At 33.7% G+C, this 27,909-nt stretch overlaps 1 protein-coding gene across 4 annotated transcripts; it reads left to right on the top strand.

Moving 5' to 3' along the window:
• The first annotated feature begins 1,129 nt into the window (after positions 1-1,129).
• Positions 1,130-15,548, top strand: LOC111049033 (kynurenine--oxoglutarate transaminase 3). Of its 4 annotated transcripts, none has more exons than XM_039432877.1 (12): positions 1,130-1,691; positions 2,871-3,012; positions 4,258-4,494; positions 5,651-5,894; positions 6,559-6,631; positions 7,588-7,738; positions 8,762-8,998; positions 9,893-10,145; positions 12,761-12,927; positions 13,490-13,676; positions 14,504-14,667; positions 15,450-15,548. In XM_039432877.1, exons 5-12 carry the CDS (start codon positions 6,564-6,566, stop codon positions 15,507-15,509), a joined length of 1,287 nt encoding a protein of 428 aa, XP_039288811.1. In that variant the 5' UTR covers positions 1,130-1,691; positions 2,871-3,012; positions 4,258-4,494; positions 5,651-5,894; positions 6,559-6,563; the 3' UTR covers positions 15,510-15,548. The 4 variants fall into 4 exon arrangements, with proteins under 4 accessions (XP_039288811.1, XP_039288808.1, XP_039288810.1 ...); XM_039432874.1 differs by having other exon boundaries at positions 5,651-5,904; XM_039432876.1 differs by lacking the exon at positions 2,871-3,012 and having other exon boundaries at positions 5,651-5,904.
• The last annotated feature ends 12,361 nt before the right edge of the window (positions 15,549-27,909 follow it).

Here is a 27,909-nt window from a genome sequence, read left to right as displayed (position 1 = left end):
ACCTTAGCCAGCCAGGCCACTCGATATTATTATTATTAATTAGCTTGAAGACATTTTTTGTTGCGACGAACATTTAATAACGCTAGGAACCAATAACTTTATATTAAGATTCTAATAATATTTTATTCTTATAATTATATTCTTAGATTTATTTTAATCTTAGATCAATCTAATAAAATGATTCATAACTTATTTGCTCTACCGGTGATGCACAATAATTTATTCATGTCAATTCCCTTGATATGAACAAATCATTCATTGTTGTCTGTTTTTTTAAATGATAATCAAACACGGCCTTACTCTATATTTGCAATATTCTTGTCAATAGATGTATCCACTGTTAAGGCCTATCAATATAAATGGAATACTTCATAACGTGCAGTTCAACTAGATTTGAGCTGGTTGACCTCGACAGATAAGAGTGTATAGAATAAAATAGAATGGTGGCTTCAAATGGGTAAAATATAGGCTACTGCAGTACCGACTGCAACTCTTCCCATATGAGATTCCTTTAGCGAAATGCTCACCGATTCTGCACTGACATAAAACTTGACTGGCTGATTTGATTTTATTGCGAATTTTCAAAAATAAAACCAACGCGCTCTAAAACCGTTTGATATGTGGCATTTTCTACCACTATGTACCCTTGATACCTGAATCTGCATCATAGTCTATTTCTTTTATAGTCCATTTAGAAAGACACTTATCAAAATTGAATTGAAAGGTTGAAGCTGCGAGAAGCGGTGATCGAAAAGACGTGAGAAGCAGCTATCAGAAGTGAGATGCTCCGAGAATTATTATTTTTAGAGTTTTTGTTTGTGGGTTGTGGATATGCAATGAATTCATGAACAATAGTATGACGATACGAGTCTCCTACAATAAATTATAGTCATTCATTGTGATTAGAATAAAAAGCATTGTTACTTTGATAAAGAAATCAATTATTCTTTTTTACAAACTCATTACCACATTCATCCATTCACATTCTTATCTCTCAAAACACTGGTAGCCTATTCGATAATTAAGAGCGAGATAGACACATTTTTTTCATTTGCGATAATAGTTGGCCGATATTTTATTGCTTGATTTTCCTGATGTATAAATAGTTACTGACAGATTCTCTAGAACTTAGTTGAGTACGATAGGTTCATCAACATTTTAAAACAGTTTACTTGTGACTATGGCTTCTCCGAGCGGTGAAAAATTTAAACTGCCTGGTAGATTTAGAAATATACCCAAGCAGCAAGGGAATGATTTGAAAGTGCTTGAAACTAATTGCCAGTGATTTCAAATTTGTCACCTCTTTTTAGGGCAAGTTGAATCATTTTAAAGTACTTTCAAATTACTTTTAATTCTGAAATGTCATTGAAGACTAATGATTGAAAATGATTTATAAATTACCTCAAATGATTTAACAAAGTACTTTAAAGTATTTTTCAATCATTTGAAGACCAATGATTGGCAATGATTTATAAATTACTTTAAATGATTTGAATAAAGTAGCCTACTTTGAAGTACTTTTCTATTACTTGAAGACCAATGATTGGAACTAATTTACGAATAATTTAGAATGATTGGAGTGAACTGTTTTGAAGTACTTTGAAGTGATTTGAAAGAGACAATTATAATTACTTTAAAATCATTTACAATAATTTCAAGTTATTGAATTTTCCTATAGGAAAAAGTGTATGGTGAGTTTTTATTGATTAATTTAAATCAGTGGCTGGTTCAATTTTTAGATAAATTTTTCAAACTGAAATAATTATTGAGCACCTCTCTGTTTGTGGAGAATATATCTTGAAGTTAGTAATATCATAATCAGAAACGTGTGAAACAAAATATTCTTATTATGATGTACTAAAGTAGTAAAAATGACAAAATATTAATATTTATGCTGTATATACGAGTAGCAACAACATTTTGAAGTTGACATATTCTACTAAGGCCATCAATGGAAATTTCTGGAAGTTGTTTTTCCTGATTCATTCAACTTTTTACTAGGCCTAGTAAATAAAATAAAATGTTGAATGTAATGATGATATTTTTTCTTCCTTTCTTTTGCTGAGGGTGATGCCCAAATGTGCTCTAGGCTTGTGCGTGCGTAATGAGGCGGATGATAATGAGATATTAATGGGCCTACAGTTTCAGGTGGGTTACGAACCACCGGGAAGTGATTTCACTACTCATGAATCATAATATTTAAAGGAGACATTTATCTGTCAGTGCTCGCGCTGATAAGCTATGGCTTAGATAATTTAAGAATCATGCTCCTTCTACTCCCGTTGGAAGGGTGACCGCTTGAGCCAACTCCTCTGAATAGGATTGATTCATGAGTTGTGAAATCGTTTCCCGGTGGTTCGAAAACCACCTAAAACTGTGGGTCCATTCATCCCTCATGATCATCCGCCTCATTAACCAAGCACAAGCCTAGAGCTCATGTGGGCATCACCCTCAGCAAAATATTGTTTTATCGCTTCAGTGACTGCTTCACTTTTAACATAAACTTTATTTGTGTGGAATCCAATTTAATGTTTGAGCTGGATCGATCACCCTGAGAAATTGTTATAATAGTCTCAATCATTCAATTTTAATAGAGTTTTATGAATATGACGAATTTTGTATAGCCTATTTGAATAATTCAAAGTTTGAAAACTTTTCACAATATTCCACTCAATCATATAAACTTATTTCTCATGGTATGGCCCAAATGCCCAATATTGAATATTGTGTGTATTGAGAAGTTGTAAATTATGAAATTCTCCTTTACAAATAACCAACGGTATCAAGATCCTCTATTTTTATAATGAATTTAGATTGAATTTGAAAATACTAGGTACCTCCACATTTCCAACATTCTTTCATTTTGACAGGAATGAATTTACTCCGTTGGTAACAGAACATGAACCAGTGCATTTGGGCCAGGGATTTCCTGCGCCTAAAAATGTTACAAAAATTCTTGAAGACGTTGTTGCCGATGGACATCCTATTCTCCAACAATATAATAGAGGATTTGTAAGAATTTACTTTCTTATAATTGCTTTCTATATTTGGCAAGGTTTAGGTTGCACATCTATTTAACAGGCATACCTTTTGTATTTGAGAAATATAATAAATATTTTTCCAATGATACGGTATACAGATTGTCCCACGAAAGGTATAACAGCCGAAGAGCATAGTTCCTACATGAAATTTGAAACAAAAAATGTTCAGTAAATTCAGTAAATGCTCATAAATTTTTCGATATTTTTGAAAAACGTCAATAAATAGAAAACTATCAGTCAAAATCTACTTCTAAGGATATGTTTGGATATGTCCAATAAGATTCATATTATTCGTTCCTTTGTTTGACGTTTTGAGCTTTATATGAGCGTTCAAACTTTTTGAAATTTGGCTTTGAACTCGAAGAATAAACGTTTTTTTACTTTAAGTGCTCATGAATGTTCGAAAATTTCAAACAAAGGAACAAATTATATGAATCTTATTGGACATTTCTATCTATTTTAACAATATCTTGAATTTATTGAAACTATTCAACTCAATAAAATTAACTTAATTGGAATAATAAAACTGACTACCGTAGAAATTTAAAAAAATTGAAGTGTCACGTTTTGTGTAGTTGAGAAGTTGATATTGTGGTAATTATTCATATTGAATGAAAAAAGACTAAGAAATTGTCAAAAAACCACTGATTTATTGATAATTAGAAAGACCGGTTTCGGTTATTTAACCATATTTTTTCATTCAAATTGAAGTGTGTTTGAAAAAAATTATATGTTTTTGTTTTAGCATTTCCATAATACGATTTTATTCAAGATAAATTTTAATTCAAGAGATCATATTATTTGAAACATTTTTTCAATAGGATTACACTTGTAGATAGTTTTGGATGGATCCCAGAATTTTTTAAATATGGTACTGTTGAGTTTTGTCTTGATATTCTGATCCACTTACAGTACGTACCTATATACGGTAGCCTATGTACTTATGCCGATCTTTAACTTTTCACAGGGCCATCCAAAATTGGTGAGAACTCTCAGCAAATTGGTTCACTGATAGGAATCGTTATTCTCTCATAAGTTTCCATTCATATTGTTCTTATTGATATTTTATTGATAAATCTACTAATTTTGAAAAGATAATAAATTTATAGCACAAATATAAAGTTTTGGATACATCCTACCACATGTAAATTCTGTTTTCAACTTAATTTATGATTCTGATCCACTCATACTTTTGCCGGTTTTTGATTTTGCACAGGGCCATCCAAAATTGGTGAGAACTCTCAGCAAACTATACTCCAAGTTGATTGGGAGAGCGATCGATGCTTTCTCAGAAATTCTCATCACATGTGGAGCTTATGGGGCTTTATTCAGTTGCATAGAAGGACATACCAACCCTGGTGATGAGTTCATTATAATTGAGCCATTCTTTGGCAGTTATGAGCCTATGATTATAGCTGCAGGGGGAAAACCAGTCTACATTCGAATACGACCGGTAATAATTTATTTAATTTTTCATCAGCACACTATTGGGTTAAGTGCATGTAAGAGGGGGCTCTTATTTCCTCAATTTCGCCCACATCACTTTTGAAATTGTAGTGTAAATAAAAGGCATTTATCTATCTATCTATTCGTTTTTGGCAACAACGGCCCAACGAAAAAAGGATAACATTTCGTTGAGAGATTCATATAATATGTATTGATGTTAGTTAGCGAGGCGGTTACATGATAGTAGGCTACGGTTGCCAGAACGGTCTCTCTTTTCAATGTAACCACGATTTTCATCCCAGCTCCTCCAATCCCTCAAAATATCTGGAAGACCATCAATTTGGGACTGGTCTTAAACATAAAACTATATTGCTTATTAAAAATGATTGAAATGAACATTTTCTTAATTGATTTATCATTTCAATGTTATTCGGCTACTTTTTTGAACTGCTTCTACATTTACCATCACTGGACAATAGGCTATCATGTAGGCCTACTGGTATGCAATGATCAATGTGTATGACATTTGCATATAATCGTATTCACATCTTTAGTGAAATCCACTTCAAACTGTCAGTATTCCTAATGATAATTGTTTGTTTAATGTTTTTAAAGCTTCCCAGAGACTCTAATTAGGATATAGTATTTGTCAAAATTCAAATACAAAAAAGAAGAAAAAAAATCACACAAAGGAACCCTCTCTACACACAAACTATTCCGTGGTATAGAATACTCCACCATCAAAAAGCTTTCCAACTCCTCAAAAACATTGATATCTTCCCAATTTTTCAAATGAGTAGGAAGCCTTGTAATAAATTTGAGTTCCATATATGTTGGTTTTTCTCAAAAAGAGCTGTTCTGTGAATGAATATAGCCTATAGGTAATATCAATCCGATTCAACGATCGTCAAAACCATTCAATAAACCAAAAACCAGTCTGAAGTGAATTTCACTGTGAATAGCCTATACGTTCAACTGATTCAAACTGTAATAAATCATTATTTGGCACACTACATATTTTATTAACGTTACTTGTCTGTCTAGTCTCTTTTTATTTGTAGTTCTTTGTTGATTCATTTTCATTCCGAGTATTTATTTCGTAAATATCTTCACAATTTCCAATGTATTTTTGATGAAAATGTGTATTATTATTCATTTTCCAGAAAGCATAATACCGCCTCAAATGGACCAATGACATCGGCAGACTGGGTTCTGTATCCAGATGAGCTCGCATCGAAATTTAACTCAAAAACCAAAGCCATCATTGTCAATACACCTCTCAATCCCATTGGAAAAGTATTCACAGTGGAAGAGTTAACAGTCATTGCCAATCTGTGTAAAAAGTGGAACACGTTTTGCATTTCGGATGAGGTTTATTAGTGGCTCACTTACCAGTCAAGTAAACATGTGAGAATAGGTAAATTATATTATTTGTATCTCTAGTGAACTTACAATAGCGATATGAAGGAACTGAAAATTCCAGAGCAGCAGGATAAAAATTGAAAGCAGATCTAAGGTCTACATCTAGGCTCAATAATTTATTAACAATCTACACAAATAAAAATACAGTTAATGTAGGTTGCTGCAGGATTTTGTGTTACAAAATTCACAGCCATCACAAACACATTAGTTGTGATGTATAGTGTATAGTAAACTTCAAACGATTTGTCTATTACATTCTTACAGTACCATATTCTAATATAGAGTGGATTGTGAATATGAAATGTATTCATGAACAATAGTATGACGATTTTTCTCCTACAATAATAGTCTATTCATTGTGGATAGAATAAGAAGCACTTGTTACTTTGATAAAAAAAAAAACAATTATACTGTAGGCCTACAAACAAACTCACTACCGTACCACACTCATCCATATACATTCTTATCTCTCAAAACACTGTTATTTGAGAATTATGAGAGAGACAAACACATTTTTTCATTCGCGATAATAATTGAGAGATAATATTTTATTGCTTGATTTCTCAAATGTATTAAATAATAGTTGCTGACTGATTTTCTAGAACTTTCTTGAGTAGGTTTATTAACATTTGAAATAATTTATTACTAGCGACTATGGCTTCCCCGAGCGGAGAAAAGTTCAAACTACCTGGAAGATTTGGAAATATAGGAAACAGTGTATGGTGAGTTTTAATCTTTTTTATTGAGTCATTTAAATATGTGTCAGGGTCAACGTTTAGATAGGAGTATATCATATCTTGAAGCCAATAATATAGCGGTCAGACACGTGAAAAAATAGTCTCATCGTGATGTAGGCCTACAATAGACTGAAACAATAAAATAACTACCGAATAATTTGCATTATTATCGGTATATAAACTACACTTTTAAGTTGACAAATTCATCTGTAGGCCAACTATGGGAATTTCTGAAAATGGTTGGTTTCTACCAGGTTCAATTAAATTTAAACTAATTATATATTAAAATATAATATTATGTATAAACTGAAAATATTTTGAATATCGGCCCAATGATGATTATTTATTTGTGTATTTCCCTAGAAAGTCGCATTGACATCATATGCTATTGATTTTACTTTTGATTTTGAAAATTGAATATCATCTCTCGAACTAGAGAGAGTTCAAAAGTAATAGCAGTTTGTTTCAATTAATAGATTCACATTCATCCGCTGAAAAACAATCAAGTTTCAATATAGACCTAATAATGTATCGGGCCAGTGATTGCTTCATTTTTACCTTAAACTGTATTGGTGTAGATAGTTTAAATTTTTGCGTGTGATTGATCACACTGTGAAATTGTTATTATATTATTTAATTTACATATATACGTACCATTTTAAGTATGTGATTTTTTTGAAAATATATTTCCAATATTTGAATGAGAATTTGATAATAAATTTATTTCTCATGATATATTCTAAAAGTCCAATATTGAATATTGTATTCGTATACTTACATGAACATATAATTAATTATGTTATAGGTTTACTTCTAAAAAGTTTCAAATTATGAAATTAGATCTTCTTTACAAATGAATAAAACATACAATGGGACCAAGATATTTTGATTACATTTGAAAATACCACCATCAAATTGCTAACACTCTTTCACTTTGACAGGAATGAATTCACTCAGTTGGCAATAGAACATAGACCAGTGCACTTGGCCCAAGGATTTCCAGACTTTCCAGCACCTAAACATGTGACACAAACTCTTGAAGACGTTGTTGTCAATGGAAATCCTCTTCTCCAGCAGTATACCAGAGGATTTGTAAGAATTTGAGACTTGCCTTCTTTAAGATTCAAGATTTGACTACCTTTAAGATTTGCCTTCGTATATATCTTGTAAGATTTGAGTTGTATCAATTAATACATTCACATTCATCCGTTGAAAAACAATCAAGTTTCAATATAGGCCTAATAATGTATCGGGCCAGTGACTGCTTTATTTGCACCTTAAACTGTATTGTATCAGTTACATTTACCTCTTTTAGTAAACTTGTAATTGGGAAATATATAATATTTTTCTAATTACCATACATAATATAATTACTATAGTACCCTTATTTCTGTTTCCTTTTGGGTATTGGAAATGATCAACTTCTGAGTATAGTCCTCTTGAAATAAATGTGAAAAAAATTCTATGAACAAATATAATACAGTCGGATATTTACTATGTGAGTTGAAAAATCTAGTGAAAATCTAAATGAATGTACTAACAATGGAGTACCTACTAATAAAAGTAATATTTGAGTACTTTTATTAGTACTTTCTAAGACATGAAAAAATACTGAGATGGCTTTATAAATGCATAATTGTGACAAAATAAAACTGATTACATATTTAAAGAAAATTAATGTCTAGTTTTGGAAAAAATTGTAAGTTTTAGCATTCTAACTTAATCCAAGAGAGAGTGAAGAGATATCACTACTCATTTAAAACCTTCGATTCAATGTTGATTCACAGAAATAATTTTAATGATTGAGAATTGTCACTCATAGAAAACTTCATTCTCCTAGTAGAGAATAAGATAATCGATAATTTTTCTATACGGTACCAGTTTAATTTCCCCGCAAATTGGTTCATTGATAGGAATCATCATTCTCTCATAAGTTTCCATTCCTACTGTTCTTACTGATATTTTATTGATAAATCTACTAATTTTGAAAAGATAATAAATTTATAGCCCAGATATATAGTTTTGGATATCATTCTACCACTTGTGAATTCTGTTTTCAACTTAATTTATGATTCTGATCCACTCGTACTTATGCCGGTTTTTGATTTTTCACAGGGCCATCCGAAATTGGTGAGAACTCTCAGCAAACTATACTCCAAGTTGATTGGGAGAGAGATCGATGCTTTCTCAGAAATACTCATTACATGTGGAGCTTATGGGGCTTTATTCAGTTGCATAGAAGGACATACTAACCCTGGTGATGAGTTTATCATAATTGAGCCATTCTTTGACAGTTATGAGCCTACGATTTCAGCTGCAGGAGGAAAACCAGTCTACATCCCACTACGACCGGTAATTAATTATTCCACTTTCAATTACGTAATCCCACTTTACATCTTGATACACTATTTGTTTTTACCGGTTCGAAGAGAACGGTTTGGTTGAATTATACAATTTAATTATCCTTTCAAGCTGGATTCCCACATATCAGTGACAGTGTAAGTGACCGGTACAGTGAAAGTATAATTTCCATGAGTTGAGATTGGACTATTCCCACTCAACATGGCCGAACGAGTATGAATATTTCCATTAAAACTTATGGAAATAATATTCTCATTGTAACGTGGCACGGTCACTCTCACTGAAGAGGGAATCCAGCTGAGAGGCATAACATTGATACATGTTAGTTACATTAGTAGGTCTCAAGGTTACATATATCTCATCTCTTTTTAATGAAACCACGATTTTCATATCTCTATTCCTCCAACCCCTCTTGGGAAGACGACCAATTTGGGATTAGTCTTGAACAGTTTATTGCTAATTAAAATAATAATTTTTCAATCGATTTACTACTTCGAATATTATTAGGCTGCTTTTGAACTGCTTCCTACGATCACTAGACAGAATATACCTATATTTGCTATGCTCAATGTGTATAAAATTTGCATAATCGTATTTAGCCTACATATTTAGTGAAATTCACTTAAAACTGTCAGCAGTCCTCATTATATAACATCACTGCTTCCCATTCAACCAATGCTGTCAGCCTGAGGTGAATCACACTACTCAACGTAGCCTATAAATACGTACAACTGATTATAACGATAATTTTATTGTCTTACACGTTAATGTGTCTTGTGTCGAATGGCATAACTGTATTTAAATTCAGAATAATTATCTCAAAATCTTTACACTATTTTCAAAGTTAAATGCAAGTTTGATGGGAATGTATTATTAATTTTGCAGAAACCAAATAATGACTCGGATGGTCCAATGACATCAGCAGACTGGGTTTTGGATCCAGATGAGCTAGCATCAAAATTCAACTCAAAAACCAAAGCCATCATTGTCAATACACCTCTCAATCCCATTGGAAAAGTATTCTCAGTGGAAGAGTTAACAGTCATTGCCAATCTGTGTAAAAAATGGAACACGCTTTGCATTTCGGATGAGGTTTATGAATGGATCACTTACCAGCCAAGTAAACATGTGAGAATAGGTCAGTTTCTATCTGTATATTTTATCTGTTTTTCACTGTACTTATGATGATTGTACAGATTTTCATCTGATTTAACAGACAAGCTGGATTCTTACACCAGCAACAGTGAAAGTGGAAGGCACAGTGGAAATATAATTCCATGAGTTCTGATTAGACTGTTTTTACTTAGCATGAATAACCCCATTTGAACTTATGGGAATAATATTTTCACGGTACCGATCACTACCACTGTCGCTGGTGTGGGGAATCCACCTTGAAAGTTATTTTTTTCTCTGTTTTCGAAGAATAAAAATAAATGGGAAATTTTTCAATAACTCTCGCTTATTACTAGCGTTGGATATGGAATTAATAATCTCCAGTACGATATCGACATTGGTTCGTATTGAATATTGAAGAACGTAAATACGGAATGTGTTGTAAATGTACACTTTTTTGAAAATAAAATGAATTTGTATTTGAAAAAAATTGGGTTGTGACTTCTGAGAAAGACTGATGAAGTTTTAGTATTTTAAAAGGATGAATGATATCATATCACAATGAATTACTATAATTGTAGGAGACTCCTATCGTCATACTATTTGTAATATTACATTTTCTCGATTAAAATCGAATCTTCAATTCGATATTCAAAATATTAATAAAACTTGATAGCAAATATTGGTGTAATCGATATGCGGACTTAACTTTTCACCGGAAATTGATCAGCTACTCAAATGTTGAACAACTAACTTTGACAAAGTTCTATTTCTGAATTAACAGATAATTATAAACAACATAAAGGTTAAATAAATTGAAAATAACTTTAAAAATAAAGTTTTATTGAAAACAATAGATAAAATCTGGTGTGGTACACTCACACAACTTCCCTTGCTCATATTTGAAACTACGATCAGACTTTTTTATATATGTATATATATAATTGTTTTCAGAGTACTTTTTCCTTTGTGTAAATTGTGAAATTCGATGATTTTTTTAGTCGTCATTTTTTTAAAGTCGTCAAAACAGCTGTTCTACAGATGAAATATCTCGACTATGTGTTCTTTTTATCAACTACTCTACCTACCTCATGCACGAGAAGGAGGTTACAAAGTCCATTTTCTCAAGGATGGGGTGGACCCCCCATTAGTTTCTCAGAAAGGAGACTCATGCCAGTTAATAGAGCTGATAAATAACTATACAGAGTATGAATTTGAGAAAAATCAGTCAAGTTATTTTGAGAAAATCGTGAAAAACATGGTTTTTTTAGTAATTATCCGCCATTTTTCTCAAGTATATTACGGAGCTCCTGCAATTTTCCAAGGAAAAAACTCATGTCAGTTGATAGGACTTATAAATAGCTATCCATGGTATGAATTTAAAGAAAATCGTTAGAGCCGTTTTCGAGAAAACTGTGAATAACATGGTTTTTTAGTGATTTTCCGCCATTTTTCACAAGAATATTACGGAGCTCCTGCAATTTTCCCAGAAATGAGACTCATGACAGTTGATAGGGCTTATAAATAGCTATCCATGGTATAAATTTGAAGAAAATCGTTAAAGCCGTTTTCGAGAAAACCGTGAAAAACATGGTTTTTTTAGTAATTATCCGCCATTTTTTCCGCCATTTTGAATTCAATTTTATTGAATTTCTTATTGTCAGATCCTCATGGTATAAGGACCTCAAGTTTAAAATTTCAAGTCAATCGGTTGATTAGGAATGGAGTTATCGTGTTCACAGACATACACACATACACACACACATACACACACACACACACACACACACACCACACACACACACACACACACACACACACACACACACCACACACACACACACACACACACACACACACCACACACACACACACACACACACACACACACACACACACCACACACACACACACAGACCAACAGCCAAAATCATGTTTTTGGACTCAGGGGACCTTGAAACGTATAGAAAACTTGAAATTAGGGTACCTTAATTTTTTTTGGAAAGCAATACTTTCCTTACCTATGGTAGTAGGGCAAGGAAAGTAAAAAATTGGGTTGTGACTTCTCAGAAAGACTGATGAAGTTTTAGTATTTTAAAAGGATGAATGATATCATATCAGGCTTGATTCTTGATATACTCTGATAAGTTTTGGGCTTTAAACCTGTTGATCCTTTCTCAATCATTCATAGTTGAGAATGATATGGAGTGGCCGTAGTCGAGTGGATCAGATGCTGGCTTTATGATTCAGAGGCCCGGGTTCAAATCCCGGCCCGGGCAAGATATTTATCTCGGGCCACTCCCGTGTTTCGGATGGACACGTTAAGCCGTCGGTCCCGGTTGCCTAAAAAGCAGTCGTTAGGTCATGTCAGAGGCCCTGAAATTGATCAGTTGCGACCTGAAAACTCTGACACCAGACCTGAGCCAGCCAGGTCACTCGATATTATTATTATTATGATATTGTAACATATGTATAAATAATTGGAATTAAAAAATTCATTAGATAGAAACTCAATAAATATCGATTAGAGTAATACATTTTAAAATTGCTAATTTTAACGGTTTTTTCAAATTTGTCATTGCAGCTTCACATTTTAAAATTGCTAATTTCAACGGTTTTTTTTCAAATTTGTCATTGCAGCTTCACTACCAGACATGTGGAAACGCACCATCACCATTGGAACAGCGGGGAAAACGTTGGGTGTCACTGGGTGGAAAGTGGGATGGGCTTATGGACCTGCCAACCTCTTGGAGAACCTTCGAATCGTGGCTCAAAACTGTGTCAACTCATGCGCCACTCCGCTTCAAGTCAGCTTCATTTCCTGATTTACCTCTGTCCATGCTCATGTTTAACTACCTAGCTCATTATAGGCCTATAGCTAGAGTATAGCCTATTCAACTTTTTATATTAATTATGTTCTGCTTTTTAAATTATAAGTAATAAGCTTAGTGGTAGTTGCACTCTGATATACCATATTATTCATGATCATTTATTAAACAAACGAAAATTGATTCCACAATAATAATATTGTTATTACATTGTGCAGAAAAACAATCCCTAAATAATGTGTGTAGAGCACAGCTAATAGAAATAAAGTTCCAACAATAATAATATAGTTCTTTTTTCCTTGGTAAGGGTATTACTATTGATTGCAAGCTTATTGATCAGTTGATGAATGATTCAGTTTCTTCTTACATCCTACTTATTCCAGAATATATTATATGTTCATCCAAAAAATTAATTTGAATAGTCTACACATTTTTTGACCAAGACCAATGATGTATGTATGTTTCAAGAGGTATTTTATTATGAAGATTCAAGTTTTAAAACTGACAATATTCAATTGGTTGTGTTCTTCCCTTTTTTTAGGAAGCAGTTGCGAGATGTTTGGAACTCGAAATGACTAGGATGGACAGCGCAGATAGCATTTTCAAGAAGAACGCGTCCAATTATGAGTCAAAACGAGACTTTCTTGTCAATACACTCACACAGATTGGCATGAAACCGATTATTCCCGAGGGCGGCTATTTCATAGTGGCTGATTGGTCATCTCTAGGTTAGTTTTATGAGTGTTATAAGGATTTTACAGGATTATTTATATTAGCATAATTCGCCCTTCAACATTATTCGAAGTTGTAATATCCCTAGAGTCTTATTATTAGTTTTTCTAAGTTTTAGTAAGTGATAGGAAATTTACACTAGAAACAGAAATGTTGTGGAATTTTTCCATATTAAGGTGGAATGATGATAAGCCTATATGTTTCAATGTGATGATGATCATGATGAATCTGATGACTTCACTGACGATGATGGCTTGCGCGCATTGAAACTTTGCTCAAATTTGGCTTGAATAGGCCTAAACTATGTGGAACTGACAACATCTCTTTCATTTCACTTTGAGTGATATGAACTTGGAATACGGTAGTTATGAAACTTCTTAATAGAGGTATAATCATGTAGTTTATGATTCCACGTTATCTTGTGTGAACCAAAAAACCGTTTAATATACTTTACAAAATAAGTTATTGTATACAGTGTGGCCAACGTAAAAGAGGTCCTAATTCTTTAACAACAAATTGACAAAGAAAAATCGGATGAATTCATTCTCTATTTCCAATTCTTGTCTAGCTGTGAAAAAGTGAGCTCGATGTTCAAATATAAAGTACCTACCACTCAGGCCTTTCCAGGTCGGTGGTCTGTTTATGTTAGCTTATTACCTTCCACTATACTCTCTTTAAAAATAAATTAACTTACACACATAACAATGAAACAAATATAATAATATGATAATAGATAAATTAATATCTACATAATTTAATGCATTTCCATAGGCTCCTTATATTTATGTAATTCAACATGATTTATGAATTTGAATTATTACAGAAAGCTCAGTTGACCTGTCAAAAGAAACGGATAAGTACAAAGACTTCAGGTTTGCTAAGTATTTAACGAAAAACGTTGGTCTGCTGGGAATTCCTCCCTCGGCATTCTACAGTGAGCCTAATAAACAATTGGCTTCTACCTTGATACGTTTTTGTTTTGTCAAGGTAATTTCTCTAAATCTATTCGTATTGTAAGTTCATCTCATTCTTATTCTATAATGCAGTATTAGCAACAAAATTCTAACAAAACAGGATCCACTCAACAAGGAAATTGAAGAATACCTACGCTATAATTATTGAGATAGAGACATTTATTGAAATGTAACATAATGTACTTGTAGTTTATTACGGTATTACTTCAAGCTTAATATTCAAATTCAAATTCAAATTCAAATTTTTTATTCACACTCATAAATACATATACAGAAACCAAATAGAGTCTAGCTTGACAAATACAACAATAATCCATCTAAAATTTAATAATAGATTGTAAGTAATAGTATATAATATAATAATATATGATATAATATTAATGTGAACAATAACTGCTCACAAAGTGCTTCAATATGCGCGGTACCTATTCCCTCAATACTGGTGAAATCGGTGAGGAATTTACAATTTTTTATTTTCTAATTTATTGTATAGTAACCTTATAAATAAAATACTTACAGTTTTCTTATCTTTGAAGGTTCTATATCTCTTGAATTGTTGATAATAGTTTTATTGGAAATTATGAATTAGTTCAATTACTCAATCATTATAGGACCATTTCGGCATTTAGATTAATAATAATCGGTTTTGTGGAAAATCAACTTCTCTCCAATATTCAGCTAGATTTCCACACAATGGATTCAGTAAAATAAAATAGGCCTAATGAATGAAAATTTCATACACACAAAAGTATAATTGAGAATAAATAGTAAAAAATATAAAACTTTTGATTGCAGGAGGAAGAGACTCTCCAAAAAGCAGCAAAAATTCTACATGATTGGAGAACACAAAAATAATGCAAGATCTGTAAATATTAAAAATGTTATAATGAGAAATGCGAGTGTTTTTTTAACAAATTTCAAATTTGTTCAGTTGTCTTAGTTATCAATGCTATTTTTAAATCTTATTCCTCCAGTTACATAGTCACCTATTCTCAATTATTTCGAAATTAATTCATAAAAATGAATGCCAAATTTATATATTTATTGAGAAAATAGAAAACCAATATTGGTTTAAACAATTTTCAATCTCAAACAAACTGGATAATCACATCTTTGTATTAATATTAGGTCATTAATATTGATGATATCATCTTTCTCACGGCAATGAGAGCATCCAGTTTTCGACAATACATAGAAATGACTGTACTCTTGCCCTTTCCATGGAATGGTCGTAGTATTTGAAGTATTACGACAATGACTTTTCATGGAATGTCTGTATTTGGAACTCTGCTAAAGGGATCAACAAAATTTTAGCACCTGGTCCTCCCCGTTGATAAGAGAACTCATTCCATGAATTGAACAGATAGTCGTTTCATTTAGTGCTGAAAGGTACTTTTTCCATTTTGAAATGACAATTTGTACATCGATACTGTGGTTTCATGGAAAAATAGGTTATCTTTTGTTTTTCGATGGCTCTAAAATTCAGGGAGAAAGGCTATCTGTGGAAAGTTGGACGAACAGGTAAACCGGCAGTCTGACAATTAATTTTTAGTACACACCTATGGATGCGGCCATACAGATGGGCGACGAGCGATAACAGACGCAGAGTGGAAAGCGTGAGAGGTACTGTAGTATGGTAAGCGAATAAAGGCCCGTATGCAGATACTCAGTCGTTTAATCGAAGAAATGTCAGCTGTTCATTTGAAACCCATATGAAACACATTATGATAAATGTAACCATATCTACAAGTAAACTTGGTTTAGCATTAAACGTAGTGTTAGTATATGGCCCTTAAAAGCATACTTCTTCTAAGCGACTATGCGACATTTTTGTTCATTTTTTAATCGGAGAATGTGCAGAACTAATCTTATTACTTCTTCAATTGACATGGGTGCCCTCGAACGTTTGGCGAACACTGCGAAATTCATGTGTTTCATGTGGTGGAGGGGGGGGGGTCTCAAAATCATATCTATGTGGTTGGGTGGTCCCCCAAGAGAAGGTCACTGTTTAAAAATGACTTCTGACAAATCTTTTTTTACAGGGAAAGCGGAGATGGGGTAGAGCTAAGGTTTTTATTAACTTAAGGGGGATGGTGGATGTAGTAGTCTCTAGAAGTGAGTTTATGAAGTGTTTAATAGCAAGACACAAGTGGAGAGCGCTGTACAGGTGAAAGAATAACGATATTTAAACTCAATTCTCTCTATATGTCAGTCGAACACCTTTTTTTCACTTTTTCCAAAGCTGCATACAATTAATGATTATTTCTCCAGAGGAATACGTTTTTTAGCTGAGGTACAGATAGAAAATTGTGCTCTTCATCGGATTGATATAGTTTTTATTGATTATAGAATAAATTTAATAGTATTTTTAACCAAAAAATGGTGCTTGGTTCCTTTATTAATGCTCATAATGCCACATAAATAATGTTCCCCAACTCTGTCTGTCAGTAGTCTACAACTCAATCCTATGTCGAATTAAGTGAACAATGTATAAAGTCAATAAATTGATCCATGATGAAAATGAATTAGTGGAATATAACATTTTTCTTGGTTCAACCGTTAATTGTTTTGTAATTTCACCTTAGTTTATTAGGTCAATTTCCATTGATTCAATTCCTAATGCTCAAATATATAAAAAGGTGCGTACAGACTTACGCACTGTGCTGCACATAAACAGAACGCGAGGAGTACACGAAGTGAACTCGTTTTGTGTGCGCCTCTCGCAGTAGAAGTTTCAAGAGAAAAAGTTGCTGGGGTAGCGCTGTGCTAGTAACAATTCAATCTACAGGGACCACTTTAGGCATTACACGAACGTAACGCACAATTGGGTCGGCAAGACTTAATTTGTTCCGGTTACAACGAGTGTACTGCTAACAACTGTCTCTGCGCAATAACAGAGTTAATTATTCCGGCACTTCGGGGAGAATAAATTGACCGCAAAGGCGATGAGATGAGTCGGGTTTTATTTGCTGCACCGGTGCTCGCTTGCTCGCCCGCGCGCGTGTGTGGAACAAGTGGTAGGTTTTGGCAGTTGGCAGGGTGCCAGCAACTGGCCAAAGTGGAAATTCTATCTGGTTGAAGAACTTAGAACGCCTTGTTCTGGATTGTTTTTATCTGATCGGTTGCTCACCATGTTGCAGATTTGACGCCTGGTTTGATAGGACTGTTGTTTTTGGAGTCCAGCTCTGAAGAGAGCTGAGAACCAAGTTAACCCTTTCTCCTGATGTTCCTCATCGAGAACTTTAAATTATTCACACTTTCGGGATGAGCAGATGGAGAACTTTTTTCCTTTATACTTCGATTTAGGATTGAGCCTCACTTGTCCCAAGTGGAGGCCCACTGTAGGCTGGTCCTAAAGCAGTGTTTGAATCAACGTATAAATAGAAAGCCTCTACAAATAAACAATGGATCAAATTATCTATTATATCCAAAGTTTCCCAATCCCGAGACAGCATTCCAAAATATTCTTACTAACTTCAGTAGAGTGGGAATTTGAACTCATCAGGCTCTTATTCCATTATAAAATCGAAATGTACAAAATAAAATAAGAGAAAATGGTATAATGTTCGATAGAGGATATTTTATTGTTGACCGAGCTAAGTGAGGTCTAAGATTCAAGTCGACGGTTTTGCATTTCTCTTTATGTTTATATGTTTAAATGTTTATATGTTCCGCATTCACGGCGAAACGCAGCAATAGATTTCCAAGAAATTTGACACTTATGTTCCTTTTTAAAAAGCGCGTCGACGTATATACAAGGTTTTTGGAAATTTTGCATATCAAGGATAATATAAAAGGAAAAGGAGCCTCCTTCATACGCCAATATTAGAGTAAAAATCAGACAAGCTGTCGAGTGAATTATAAATTGCATGCAATGACGCATGCAATTCAATATCTCAATATAACTTGGTAAAAATCAACTTCTGTGTGGACTATTGCATGCCTCATTGAATGCAATTTTATGGACTATTAAGTGAACTATTGATTGCATGCAATAACGCATGCAATTAATAACTAAAATATCATAGTATTGTCTCTCGACCTTTCTCTGCTTTGAACTCGGGCTGACCTGTTGCCAGTATGCCTTGAAGGAGATTAGCTTTTGATGTTGACATTTTTGATTCACCAACCCCAACAGTCATTAGCCGTTTTCACACCGATATTTCGCCAACACGACATACAGACAGTATATATAAGAGGAGGCTGTGGTTTAAAACTGCGCGAGGTCTACTGTTCACAGAAATACTAGTAAACAAATAAATAGATGTAAACTTATGCAGTAATGTTGCGAACTTCGAGAACAATATCTGGTCGGAGCTTCAATTTTTGTTATTGGTTTTTCCAAGCTGCATATTATAACAAAAACAACTTAAGATTGAGAGACGGTGTTGGAAAGATAACAAATACTGCTATGTTATTTACCAGGACAAGATATTCTAAGTGATAGTATTCTTCCTTGCTTTTCTCTTCAATTTCTCGTTCAACCAAACTGAGTTGTGAAGGTAGGCTATTTCTGGAGTTTGAAATTTTGTATACTAGAAGGCTACAGCTTGAAATGGATAATAATTCTCTACAAAATTTAATTATTGTGTGCAGACAAATTAATATCAATTGTCATAAAAAGTTATTCGAATTTGAGAGGCAAACAGATTTAATGTTTTCTTGTCATTCATGGGCATTGGAACACTGAGATACACCGTGATATTAATATTAAAATAGAGGAACATTATCTGAAGTTTCAACCGAAAGTATAGTCTCGTCGTTTTGTTTCATTTAGAAAATCAAGCAGTAGTTTATCTTATCATAATCAATCAATTCACAACTTCACCAATGCTCCAATACAATCGAATTTGGATCTGAAAAGCTTTTTTAACATTCATGTATCTATAAAAATGTAACAATTGCATATAGTGATTACAGCCCTCACTGTTCAATTTCTTTTCCCAAGGCTTCAGATAAACTCATTTAATGGAACAAAGTTTAAGCGCATAAGCTTGAGGTTATTTGCTCGTATTTTGAAGAATCAGAAGAGGTAAAAGAATAATGAAAAACAGGGTTGGGGTGCTGTCGATAAATGAAAAACCTAATCAGAAAAATGGGGAAACCGCTGTTAAACCACTCACCGGACAAGAGAGAGCTAATTGTATTAGATCTTTTACTGTAACTCTAATCCCGAACTTTTTTATTGCCTCGGTTTAACACTCCAGCCTTTCACATATCTTCCAAATGGCCCACCCGATAATTGAACTGTCCTGTTCTAAATATTCCCAACAGACCAGCAAACCACTCGCGTTTCTCTCTCATCCGAAATAGTTTCCTCTCTTTTCTTGTTTCGAATAATTCAATCATTTTTGGGTGGTTTTCGGGATGAAAAACTCCTAGCCATCCACTTATGATAGTATAACTAGATCAAACTGGATCTCGAACAGAATGAATAAGTCGCGCTGAAGATCGATGCCACTAAACATACATGTAATGATTGAAGCATTTGGAGTAATTTCATAGATATAATAGATAAAGAAGTACGCTGGCGAGCTGAAATCTTCATATCCACCTCACTATTCTTTTCATTTCTTAATAGATAAGAAAACTTATAAGATCAATTCCTACATTCCAACTAAGGTATTTCAGTGGGACATTATTAGATTGAAGGTATATCTTCATGTTATAGCTGATCTTCATGAGAAAACTATGCCTTCACAGTTAGGAAAATTCATGACAGAGCCACAAAAAGTTTAGGTTAAGATTTAATGCAAGTAACAGACTCAGGAATCGTCTACAATATGGGTTCAGAATCCAGTGTAGTAACTAAAGTCTTCACTGAATCTCAAGAAACTCCATTCTTATCCTTAGCGTTGAGTGGGTTTTGTCATAAGGATGAGACTATAATTCTTATTTATTTGTTTTACCAATGAAATTATACATCGGTGGATGATTCATTCGGTTGAATCATTGGAAATTGGTTTCCAATGATGAATATTATATTATACTATATTCCATGCAAGAAAGAATACTATTATTCTTTCGTGCATGATGATTATCGATGCTTTTATAAAGAAAAGTTTATCATTGCTAGTAGGCTCTCCTATCCACTAGTATAATGTATCCTGACATTCCATCATAATTCTGCATCCAAATAATATCATGTTCTGTGATGATCTAGATCTAGAATTTATGTAATTTAACTTTTGCAGATTCAACCGACATCAATCAGTTTTCATGCCTACTCACTGGATTGACTCATTTATGTTCAACTTCTCTCACACCCATCCAATCTGTTATCTCCTTCTCTTCACTAGACTCTTCCTTGCATCTCTCTTACCTTACATCTGCTATCTTCTATTGTCAATACGCAAACAGCGGAAGGTCATCTGTCGCCGGTGACAACACCATCATTTGTCCCCCTGTGAATTGCAGCAACGAACGGTCAAGTTTATCTATCAACATTTATCCATTTAATTGGACCTCACACTTGCGTCATATTGGTTCAAGCACAGTATCACGTTCGTTTGATGAGATGTTGGTTGGTTGAACCCACGCAGGAAATGCCAACTGATTGGCGTGATCACGCCCGAGCACGCTTATCGCTTGCAAACATCATGAGTGGCAGTTCTGAGTTCACATTTTCTCAATCCTTTATTTATTGTTCATAGACATTATCCAACCAACAGTTATGATTTCGTGATCGATAGATATGATTTTATGATAGATTTACGATATATAGATTTTATGGAATGTAATATTGGTAGAACTAGGTAATGCGGGAAGCCTATCATGATAAAAAACAAGAATATAAGAAGAATCTGTCAATCACACTCGAATTTCTTTATAAAATATGGATTTGTATGAACTTAGTAAGTTTTTAAAATAAGAATCGTTGAAATCTCTGTTGCGTTTTCGATGTCCATGCAACTTTCATACAAATATAATATAAAAAATATTATAATTATTCTCCAAACAAAAAAGTTGAAACATTTCTACTTACGTAGTTCTGTTATAGTTCTCCATCTACGAGTCGATTTCTAATTTTACAACTTGTTGTTGAACTAAGAGATAAGATTTAAACAAGTTTTGTTGAATAAGAACTAAAACATAAGTGTCGCAATTATAGATGCTATATGACTTATCAGAATTCTACACATTTCTCATGTTTAGAACACGCAAGAGCTAGCATAATTCATACAAGCTAATTAATACAAAGCCATAGTTAACATACGTCATAATCAAGTCCCACACTAACCAACCATCCATACTAATGCATTACGGCGCACTATATCATCACAGCAATTCATCCATTCACAGATGAAGGTTATGTATGTATTATGGATGGTCATTTTGTCAGCAGGGATTAACAGTACCCAAGAGAACCCCGGCCTGATAGGTTTGAGACACTGCACTAATGGATTCATCGGAAGCTGTGCAGATTGAATCAATCTCTTAAGTGACATTGAATTATCTGGCTGATTGATCAATCAAATGGACGGACAGCACTTCCACTAATCCCACTCACTGACTCACTGCAGTAGTTCAGTTAGTAGTTGATCAATTTGAATTGAATGCATGAGCAGCAATAGTTCTTCGAGTATAGATGTTGTGGTTAGAGATCTGAAATAATACAGAACAGAACTACTGCTCTTATTATTTGGAAACTAGTGTCGCGATGGCTCTTCCAATTTAGTGATCATATTATCCATTCAATTACAACGGCAATTAATTTTTACTTCAACATTCAACAATGTAAACTAGTTCAGAATAAATGAGTTGTTTGGATAAGCTGTGAATAAGAAATCAGTTTGAGAAACTTTGTTTCTTGAATTTATAGAAAAAAAACTTCACATTATAACTATATTTTTTGTTATGAATTGCAATTAACTCCTTCCATATAATCAACATTTGATTTTGTGGATAAGTAAGAAAGTTTCTTCACTAGTCATCTAAATGTGGAATGGTAGAACAGATCTTCTGTATTCTTCAAAACTACTCACATGTCATAAAAAATAAAATGAAGAGTTTTTATTCAATAAGTATCAAAGAACTTCTAATAAACATTTTTTTGAATGAGTCACTAATAAAGCCTACCTTTCTTTTAAGGTATTCCCAACGATCAACAATCTTCAAGACAAAAAATTTTAAAGTCGAGAAGAAAAATTTTCCATAATGAATGTGTACTAGTCGACTCTATGAAAGCATTGAAGAGCTGAAAGAAGCACGAGAGACTAACAAGCAAACAAAAAATGACTTCGACCAAACAATATTCAACCAACAAAACTCATGATAAGAATTTACAACTTTCAGAAAGTTGACAAGACTTCAATTAGCGACCCGCATCCCATTGAAACTTTTAAAGAATGTTGACATGCCACCTAATAAATTGAAAGAATGATTCTTATAATGCTTATTAAAACGGAACTAGAGTCTCATTAGCTATCTAATGAGCTGGAACGGTGAACTGCAATGCTTTTTGTAGCTCAAACCATGTTAATAGTCTGTGTACTAGACTGTTAATCATTAACTTCACATTTGAACAGGGTCTTTCATTTTGCATTCTGTTTGTGTACTTTGAAGCTGAGGGAGTAAAACAGAGTATAAGATAAACTACAAACCTTTTAATTGAGTCACTAGAAGCCTAAATGAGAGCCTTATTATTTTATTCGATGAATAAATTTATTGCTGGTGGGTTGAGAAATCAGAGGTAAGAAGAGAGGGAGGACAGATCGAATCAATTTTATGATGAACATAAATAGAATATTATATTTTCTCTTCAAATGACTGATGATCTCTCAATAAATTATTAGCTTAAGAACAAATTCTTCTCGTACAACATAGTTAAATTTATAGTCATTACAAGGTTATTTTAACACAAACTCACTTTTGTCAACAAGTAAATTATTCTGAAATAAGGTTGGAAAAATTATGAATTTTATTTTCAACTTGATTTTCTCTTGGTGCTATAATCAAATTACTGCTGTTGAAAATCATTAAGTCACGGAGTAACATTGTGACTTCATAAACTCTAAATTAGGTTTCATACCGTTGGTTTGTGTATGTATGAATTATTATCACCCTTTCCATCACCCAAACACAAATGCCCAAGTCTCGTATAAATACTGAATCTAGTTCATTCTGAATTGTAAAACAGTAATGTACATTCAAGCTGATACAATATTTCTATGATCTGTCACAACTCCCAGATTACCACTAGCCTATCATTCATAATTTCTTTTCACAAAAAAGTGAATTTATCATAATTATTCTCAAACTAATCGCACAATTCAGAAAATAATCTTCTTCTTGTGCACCTCAATGTATGACTGTATAAAGCTGTGGATATCAACTTCGCAAACCGACAAGTAATAAGGATTGGAGGATAGAATAATAGCGGGTAGGTTGATTTATGAAGTGAGTGTATTGCGGGCATTGAAGCATGCAGTTGGAACAGAGCAAGTTGTTGTAGAGTGCGGTAGAGTATTAGCCAACTATGCCACCGTTGCTCAGCATGAAAATGCCAGTGAGCAACTTCATGAGTATTTATTGTTGGTTCGAATGCCTTGTTTTGCAAGCCAGCTGATACGAATGAACCGATCTTTTGTGCAATGCAATGCTTGTGCTCCAACTTTTTACAACGTTCTAGTCTGTTTGTCAACATTCTTAATTTATGCGTAGAACTGTGAACATGAACAAATGTTCGGCAAGTACTTACTTTGCAGGCAGCAAGTTCTGCTATCACGGCATTGACATTGCTCTAAAATAATTTTTATAATACGGTTGTTTAACTATAATTCGATATAATTGATTTTTCACGTATCATCCCAATAACCTTATGATGTTGTTGAACTGGTTGTTTAACTTTATTTCGATGTAGTTGATTTTTCATCTACTCAAATAACCTTATACGATTTATCAAGCGATCGTGATTTATTGAATGGCATCTCTGTATGATGCATAAAAGTATACCAGTAATAAGAAATATTCTAAAGTAATGCTACCGTGTCATGCATGTCAAGGTATACATTATTTTAAAATACATAATTTTCTTTATAACTCATAATTAATTAAGAATGGATTATTTATGAGGTTTCTTATCAATAGTGATACAACGGTGAAATCCATCCTTCATAACGATACAAGAATGAATCACATCATTACTGTGTTGTAGTATTATTTGATATTCGAGAATTCATGAGCACAGTGAAGGCGAATCCTTCGCCTTATTTTTAAACCAGATAGCATTCCTTCAATTGTCGCTCATTTATGAAGTGGACTTCAGGATGAAGTAAAGTAAGTACTGTACTTCAGTACAGTAAAACCTCGTTTATCCGTTTTGAAGCGACCAGTGACATTGGGATAAGATAAGTGAATGACCGGATACCGGATAAGTTGTTACCGATATTCGAGAGAACGTGCTGAATGTGCCTTTGCTTTTTGAATTCAGCAACCCGTAATACAAGAAAGCATTGAGGTTGCGTTTCTTTAAAAAATAATTTTTAGAAACAGTAGTCCATGAAAATTTCATAAATACAATAATTATAAATCCATATCTACAAGAAATATGATAGTATCAATAATGTTTTTCTAAAATTACGATATTTAAGGTTCCTACCAGCTGCTGATTAATACTTATTGTATCTGATTAAGCAATATATATCATTTGATTATTGGAGTGTTAACTAATATTCAAGCACATTTGCATTGTGTGATGTATCCGATTTATCTGATGTATTTGTGTATTGACGGACAAATAAATGGTCTGACAAATTGTTATGAAGTATGGAACAGCAATAGAAACGAAATTTATAATTTAATATACCGTATTAATATCTAAACTCACAGTGAAAAACCATGTCGTCCACATCTAACATAGCAACAATATAACCAACTAATCTGAAACTGTGCGTAGAATGCTATATACCTATAATAGATTGCATTCTAGGTTCATTGGTAAAATGTATGCATAGTGCTATGTAGCATCATATTTGTCGGTGATAGGTGTTGTCTCAGTAATCTATAATACTGAACCGTGTCTGCCTAGTGTTGGGTCATGCGGAAATTATCAGCTGATGCAGTTTGCATCGTTAGTAGGCCTACGAGAGGCAGGAAACTCCTTTGAAGTAGGAGCACTAATTACAACCACCTAGATGTACGTATATCAATAACAAGAGTAGTATATCAATATATCAGAGTAGTGAGATGAATGTGTATTAGTGCATTGACAAGGGACGTCAGTAATGGCCCTTCAACATAATACGTATATATACCGTACACCCTCTTGATATACCAAATAAAATAACTATATACCGTCTATATATATAGGAGGGTCGTTATCAGACTTGTCAGCCTGTCCAATAATGGCGCAGCTCGTTTGCCGTGATAAAGCTGACGATCGTCAAGATTATCAGGATCTGAGGCTTTTATTGCATTTTGTGCACAGCCGGCATATAACTGGTATTTTTGTGAATGTGATTTTTATGGTAGATAAGTGAGCACTTTTATGAATAGAATGAAATGAATACGGGCATTGCTTTATTATTGTAGGTCCGGTTATTTTAACGTTTGCGTTATCTGTTATAGGTTATCCTGTGGCTAGGAGCACTCTCATAGAAAAAGGTATAATATTTTTTTCAATAATATAGCGAAGTATGAGAGGTTGAACTATAGTGCTGTCAGTGTTTTTTATACGACGATATTCAGTTGTGTTTTTTAAAGAAAAATGTTTATTCTATTATATTCTATGGAAGGCTAAGTGGAAATTACCCCGTTGAGTTTTTATCTACAGCAACGGCAAGTTCAATTGCATTTTCAATTCTGCTGAGTTTCAATATTATCAGCTTAAAGTATTTCCTTATCAGGGGCGTTTTCAATAATGTAAAAGGTTTTATGTGAAGATTTGGAGAGTCAAATTGAAGATTGTGAATAGATGAGTAGCATATTTACAATTTCACACGAGAAGAAATAAGGATGTTGGATGGAAATACTATTTATTTAAGGTATTGTATGATGTGTTGTTTCCACGGATCTGATCTTGATCGATGGTGGAATGAGGACTTCACTCTTCCAACATTGTAGAACAGTGTATGCTTTGATTATCAATACCAATCTGTTACTTGGTATACTCTGACGTGATTTAAAAATTATTGGAAAGGGAACAGTTGGAAGCTCTTCCATCATGGAACCTAATGGAATGAATATTTCAATAGTTATTCAATCAACACCTCTGTTGAGTAGATTTTTTGTTCCATGACAACGTAAATAAAAATATCAATGGGTGTATAATACATTTCTAGAGCTATGAATTCTGCAAATAGGAAACTATTCAATACTCAATTGAGGAATATAGAAAAACAAGTATAGATAGAAGATTCATTTCTGGAAAAACAAATTCTAACAGTAGTCTATCTTCAATTTATTGCCCCTAGAATGATGGATATTACTACTGGAAAGAAACAAACTTCATTCTAATCCTTAACCTCCCACATCCACAATTTTTCCTAAAGGATTGAAATATGATAATGATGATTGTGAAACGCACAATGCTTTCCAGCATTGCAGAGGCAACAGAAAGGAAAAGTAATAGGACCATCTAGGCCCCCTATAGAATATAACGTTTGGCCTGGTTAGGAAAACTATAGAGTATTCGAGCTCAATGAAACTGATATAGGGATAGGACGCAGTACAACAGTATTTTGTATTATTAAATTTATTCGGCATCACAATAGAAAACGACCTGAAGCGGAAATGGAGGCCGCAATGAGACGAGGAAGAAGAGGTGGGGAGATAGGAAAGAGAAGAAAAGGAAGAGTTAAATTTTTCGAAATGAAAGAGAAGATTAATAATGATGGAATAAGACGGTTGGGGTCCGTACGCTTAGGACACAGTTATTGTTTGGGAGTTTTCCGGGAAGGTGGGAGGGGTTGGGTAGAGCCGAAAGGGCGGTGAGTAGGTGGAAGGGAGAGAAAGGGATGGAAGGGACTGGTGAAGAGTGAAAAGAGGGGTCAGTAGTATCAGGGAGCCCTTTTTTCAGGATCGTCGTGTTATTTGGTGAAAGGAGTTAAGTGGGGAGCGGAAGAGGGGGTGAAGACAGGTAGTTGCAAAGTTGGGTGGGGTAGGGGGGGAGAAGGGGTCGCATGGAGCGCTGTAATTGCTTGAGACAGAGGGAGGTCCCCGAGTTTGGAGAATTTTTCTATCTCTCTCTCCCAGTAGCCATCTTCCACCTTCCAAATTTCCTCTTGTACCCTTTGAGGGTGGACTCGCGGGCAGT

Source organism: Nilaparvata lugens, chromosome 7 (assembly GCF_014356525.2).
Source record: "Nilaparvata lugens isolate BPH chromosome 7, ASM1435652v1, whole genome shotgun sequence".
NCBI classification, from domain to species: Eukaryota; Metazoa; Arthropoda; class Insecta; order Hemiptera; family Delphacidae; genus Nilaparvata; species Nilaparvata lugens.
Note: the sequence above shows the minus strand (reverse complement) of the source record. Positions and strands in the feature narration are given on the sequence as shown.